General features: G+C 45.3%; 1 protein-coding gene and 1 non-coding gene across 2 annotated transcripts in view; both read right to left on the minus strand.

Annotated features, from left to right (window-relative positions):
* Zbtb46 (zinc finger and BTB domain containing 46) overlaps positions 1-6,166 on the minus strand; it is a 72,886-nt gene that overhangs the window by 36,654 nt on the left and 30,066 nt on the right. Inside the window, exon 2 of the mRNA XM_021154225.2 lies at positions 223-1,192. Coding sequence (XP_021009884.1) covers positions 223-1,159 — 937 coding nt within the window. The 5' untranslated portion in view covers positions 1,160-1,192. The remainder of the gene's footprint in view (positions 1-222; positions 1,193-6,166) is intronic.
* LOC115030429 lies at positions 2,791-2,893 on the minus strand. The gene has a single exon (XR_003836032.1). It is a non-coding gene; the product is annotated as a U6 spliceosomal RNA (small nuclear RNA).

The following is a 6,166-nucleotide window of genomic DNA, read 5'->3' on the forward strand; positions in this document are numbered from 1 at the left end:
GCCAGCCTGGTATACAGAGTGAGTTCCAGGATAGCCAGGGCTATACAGAGAAACCTTGTCTTGGAAAAAAACAAAAATATAAATAAATAAATAAATAAATAAATGTGATTATAGGACGCCACTAGTGTGAACANGGGAATGTGCCACTTCACCAACATCCATGAGGTNATCAGCACAGTGACTTGGGCTGCCTACACCCAGCCTGTCGCAAGAAAGGCTTACTTGAGTCTCGGCTGCTGAAAGGCCATCCCGGTGTGGGNAGGAATGAAGGTACTGGAGAGCCAGCCTGACTGTCCTCCTCCACCTGCTGGGTGATGTGTCGGACAGTCTCTTTGTTTTTCCGATTCTTCCTCCGGCCTGTGGGCTGCCAGCCATCCCCAGAACCCTGTTCTGATAAAGAATTCTGTATTGCAGTGTCCTTGGAAGATGGAAGCTCACTCCCTCCATAATGTGATGGTGAAATCTGTTCTTCCTTGATGCGCAGAGAACCATAGCCTACATCTCCAGGCCACAAAGACTGTGAAGAAACATCATCAGGGCCATCAGCTTTGGGTTCCTGGTCCTCCTTCCCATAGCTGCTTCCTCCTTCATGACAGCTGGCAATGGCAGAGTCTCCAGAAGAATTGGCAGGACTTGTTCTCCGAGCCAACCATGGGGAGATACTCCTTCCAGCCATCACAGCTGAGATCAATGCCTCTGTACTGTTGCTGGCTGGGGTGCCAATCTCAAATTCTGAGAGTTCATCTGAGGCATCTGACTTTATGCTGATGTCCAGTGCAGCCTTGATGAAATCATGGCAGGCCTGCACAATGTCAGTCATCTGTAGGAAGCTGGCAGCTGACATCACCTCGATGACATTCCTACTGGTGAGAGCCAGGTGGGCAGAGTACATGAAGTCAATAATGGCCTTGAAGCCCTGGGCTGTAACAATGTCCAAGTGAGTGACGGTGGCCTGGTCAGATGTCTTCTGTACCTGGCAGTAGAGCGTCTTAAAGTAGCGGCTGCTCCCAAGCAAGACGTTCTTATGTGCCTTGAAGACCTTGCCCTCCACCACGACGCACGCATCACAGAGGACTCCGTGCTGCCTCTGCTCATTGAGCTCTCGAAGCAGATGCCGGTAGTGAGAAGTGATTTCCATATCTTCCTTTCGGTTGTTCATCTGGGAGTCTTGCTGCTGTGTCTTCTATAGACTCTGTGGGGAGAAGAAGAGAACAGTTACCCACACATAAAACCATTTGCTGTGAAATGAGTCAAGGTAAATGGCAGCCATGGACATGCAGAGGGTCAGCACCCACCCAGCACCCAGGTTGCCAAGCCAGGACAGAGTGGAGACAAATGCTGACAGCAGCCATCATCATCACAGGCTCTGCAGCACAGATGTGNTAAGGAAGTATGAGGTCATGAAAATGGCAGGTGGGCACCAGCCCTGTCCCTGGGCAAGACATCTGAAGAACTTCTAGAACCATAATGGACTTGAAGTTCAAGACAGATTTCTGCATACAACAGCTAAAATATTCAGATAAAATAAAGCTACCCATAGTAGACAAAGTTGTTTTCTCACCCAAACTGAAAAACTAGGTTCAACAATCTAGCCTGCAGTCTCCATCCCTCTCATTTGATGAAACATACTTTAAAATAAAGCCANGCAGTACTGGTGCATGCCTTTAATCACAAGACTCAGAAGGCAGAGGCAGATGGATCTCTGAGTTTGAAGCCAGCCTGGTCTACAGAGGGAGTTCCAGGACAGCCAGGGCTATATGAAGAAACCTTATCTTGAAAAACCAAAACCAAAATAAAATAATAAATAAATAAAAATAAACCCCAACCCCAACCCCATACAGAGCAAGAATTCACAGCAGACAAACACAGAATTAGACCCAAAAATTTTCCAAATTTCTGGATTTATACAGCTGCAGAGGTTCTGCTTATGGCTATTCACTGTCCATCCCCTGGGCTGGGCTTGACCACAGCTCAGCTCATCAGGGGCTTCCAGAGTCCAAGGAACATAGAAAAAGCAATTATATTCTAGTTTGCCCTTCAACAAAGACAGGCCTACAACAAGAACCATGGAATACACGGTGACTCTCCTGACTCAGTCACTCTTACCATTTGTCACACTATATCCACTGTGGCTGCTGTAACCCAGGCTGCCACACTAAAGTCTGGATTAAAAAAAAAAAATCAACCCCTGTTGCTTTGTTCCCAGCCTTGGGTGCTGCTGGCCAACTCTGGTGTTCTGTGGCTTGTGGCAACATCATTCCATCTCTACCTGTGTGCTCTCTGGGTCCAAATTTCCTCTTTCTGTAAGGACACCCCTCCTAGTGGAACCCAGAGCCTCCCCAAATGACCTCATCTTCATTAATTATATCTACAACAATAATATTCCCAAAGGCGGTTACATTCTGAGGTGCTGGGGGTGGTCAGAATTTTGACACTTGAATTATTTAAGGGTAAATCCAACCCCTAAGACTGCCTGAAAAGGGCAAAGCCATTACACAGCCTCATTTGCCCCCTTTAAACACTCCACATCCCCACCAGATCAGCAAATGGCTGTGCTCACTTGAAATGACAAACTCTTAGAAAGGAGTTACACTAGATGGAATCCTCTCAGCAGCTTCCTATGAGAGGGGCTACCATGCAATAAGTTCCTGTCCCTCTAGGGAGGACAGGGACTTATTTTATCTTTTCATTCTGGTATTGTTGGAGACTGACCCCAGGGCTTCATATATGCTTTGGAAGTATTTTATTTATTGCAGAGCTATAACTCCAGCCTTTTTTTTTTTTTACCCTCTAAATATGGAACAATTCACAGATTTGTATGTCATCCTTATACAGAGGCCATACTAATCTCTGTATTATTCTCATGCTGCTAAAACAAGTGCGCTAGGCCCTTTTTTTAGAGTATCACCATATATTTCGAGGTTAAATTCTCAGGTCCTCCAGCGTCTGCCTCCTGAGAGCTAGGATCACAGGTATGCACCACCAGGCCCAGCACCATCTCTTCTTGACTAACTGAAATGTGCTTCATCACTGTACCCTCCCCAAGCCACCACCTGAAATAACCTGCCAAACATCCCCAGGGGGGAATCAGTAACTCTGTGTTCCATCTCATCTCACAGGCTGGGAGAATAAAACAGGAAACCCTTCCCTTTCCTCAGATCCCTTTCCCAACTCCTGCCCCTCACTCACAGTAAGGTTCCCAGCTTTTTGTCTCATCTGACCTGAGAGTGTACNTAGACTGTCCCACCCTCGTCTGTCTTCCTTCTGCTGATGGCAGTACAGGTGCATCTGCAGAGTCCAAACTTGCCAGCCTAAGTTCCCACTGACATCACACAAAACTATCTCCTCATGCTCAGGAATAAACTCCAGCAGGCCCCTGGGCAGGTTCTAAGGGAACGGCTTTGAACAAGAAGACCTTCCTTATCCTATCTTATCTGTTTCAAGTGTTCCTACTGTGCATCAGCCCTACCACACTGGCATGAATGCCAAATTTCCCAACAGGTAACCAAGAAGGTAGTGACCTGTACTCAGGACTGGCCATAGGGAGCGTGTGTTCACAGACTGAACAAGTCAACACCCCGAGTTCACCAGAGCCCTGAGGGCAGGTGTCACTTCCAGATACCAACCCTCATGTTTTGGTTGAGGTGTGGCTTTATTCTTCACATTCGGCTTTACCTCNCTCAGATTAACTCATGTTGAAGGAGGAATCAAAGCTTATTTCAAATGGAAGAAATCACCTAAATTAGTATCAGCTGATGCCTATAGTCCACAGCAAGTGACAGTCAAGTGACAGGGGACATCAGAAACTTNAAGTACCCTACATTCAAACCAGGAAGTGTATGTTTCATTATTTATCTATTTACTTTAGACATGACCTCACTATGTAGCTTTGGCTGGCCTGAAACTCACGATTTAGACCAAACTGGCCTCAAACTCAGAGACCCGGTTGCCTCTGCCTCCCAAGTGCTGGGATTAAAGGCATGAGCCACCACTGCCCAGCAAACTTGGGTCTTGTAAAAGAATACTGTCTACTCTTAACTGCTGAGCCGTCTTTCCATCCCCCATAATAGATTCTTAGGGCTGGAGATAGGACTTAGTAGTAGATGATTAGTATGTGTAAAAACCTGGGTTCCATCTCTAGCACAGAAAGAAAAGAGCAAGGGAGAAGGGGGGAAGGGGGATAAATATGAATTAAGGATTTTTAAAGATTTATTTATTTATTATATGTAAGTACACTGTAGCTGTCCTCAGATACTCCAGAAGAGGGCATCAGATTTCATTACGGATGGTTGTGAGCCACCATGTGGTTGCTGGGANTGAACTCGGGACCTTCGGAAGAGCAGTCGGCGCTCTTAACCACTGAGCCATCTCGCCAGCCCAGGTTTGCATTTCTAAAATAATTTCAACATAAGCTGAAAATTACTAATGTATTATCATCCTATCGGAAACGTAAAGTCAGCAGTATGTTCGTAGNTTTTGTGGTAAGAAAAGGGATACATTTTTATTTAGGAGAAGAGTCCGTTGTAACTGAAAGGGTAAAGAGATGATCTTTTGGAGGTCCGTATGTCATGGGGATGCACAGGACAGGCAGTTTCTCAAAGCCCAAGAGATTTGACAGGACTGATTTAGGTTTCTCAACAGCAAAAGGACATTTGTGGATGTCATGCCAACTTCATCAAAGCAGAATTATGGCAGCTGCTCATCTGCTTCTAGTGGCTTTTGACAACTGTGTTTTGGAACTGAAAACTTATTGCACTGGGCACCTGGGAGTGGTATTATATAGTAATCTGACAACAAGCTCAGCTACCTACATCTCTATGGAGAGGANGATAGACAACTACCCTGGTGACCTGCTCATGAGACACACCCCTGCAAATGACAAGAAGAACCTGTGTTGTGGTACTGCAGTGAGAATTTTGATTTCTTTAAAACACACACACACACACACACACACAGTAATGTGCTTTCATTTTAATCCCAGGTGTGGGTGCATGGAGCTGCTTCTGACTGACTTCAGCAGCTGCCTGTGATTTGCCTCGTGCTCTAGCAGAATTNTGATTTTGTCAGCTGCAGATAGTTGCTGCAATTGTGTGATGCCTGGAATTGTGGGTAATTTTCAAAGGGTCTATGGATGTTGGGCCCTGAGAGGANAGGTGGGAGCTGATAGTTGTTGCTGGTCACTGTTTGTTAAGTAGTCATGCACAAAGAAAAAACAAGAAGAAATTAGATATCCTGATGGTGAAGATCAAATTTGCCCCAAGAAACTCAATACCCCTAATCAGCAGGAAGTAGATATTGCTCCCCNTTCCAACCCTTGACTTTATTCAGGGGTCTCTTTCCTTTCCTCTCTATCCTTTTTCCTTCTTATCTAGTGCTAGGGGATTTAAAGGGTGGAAGGAAAAGGGGAGAAGAAAGAAGAACCCACAAAGTAGCTAAAACCAGTAACATTAGATAGAGAAGCACCTTGCTATCACAAGGACAAGATGCCAAATTAGTATAAGAAAGGGTCGAAGGTTTGGGGAGACATGGACTTGCTTGGGGTGGATGCTACCACACTATTCTGATGATATAGAAGAATCATAAACTTCAGTGGCTTTTCTTCCCCTACAAATTCTCTGGTACCTGCTTTATCCACAACTCATTTACTTTAAGATACTTCGGGATTTTGTTGGTTGTTTATTTTGTGAGACAGGGTAGGGTCTCTCTATGCCATCCTGGCTGTCCCGGAATTCACTATGTAGACCAGGCTAGTCTTGAACTCAGAGAGATTCCCCTGCTTCTGTTTCTTGAGTGCTGGGACTAAAGGTGTGAGCTGTCACAGTCATTGATACTTCAGTTTTGAACAGAAACACTTTGAATAGAAACGGACTTCACAGCAGTGGTCACTAAAACAGCCTGAATCCACTCTAGTTTCCAACCTGAATATACCAATCTGCTAAAGTCAATCACCCTGATTAGCTGACAAGGACCTGTGAAATTTTCCACTCAAACTCTCAGGACACTGTGAACAGTGCAAATATATCCATGACTCCAAAGAATGGAGGGTGGCAGCTGAAGGGCCTGTCTTTGCCAGCCAATAAGGTGTCTGACCTTTCTGTGAGTGTCACTTTAAACCACAGACCCAATAGAACAAGAGGAGTTTAACTCCACGCCAAAACTGAGGAAA

This window comes from Mus caroli, chromosome 2 (genome assembly GCF_900094665.2).
Source record: "Mus caroli chromosome 2, CAROLI_EIJ_v1.1, whole genome shotgun sequence".
Taxonomy (NCBI): domain Eukaryota; kingdom Metazoa; phylum Chordata; class Mammalia; order Rodentia; family Muridae; genus Mus; species Mus caroli.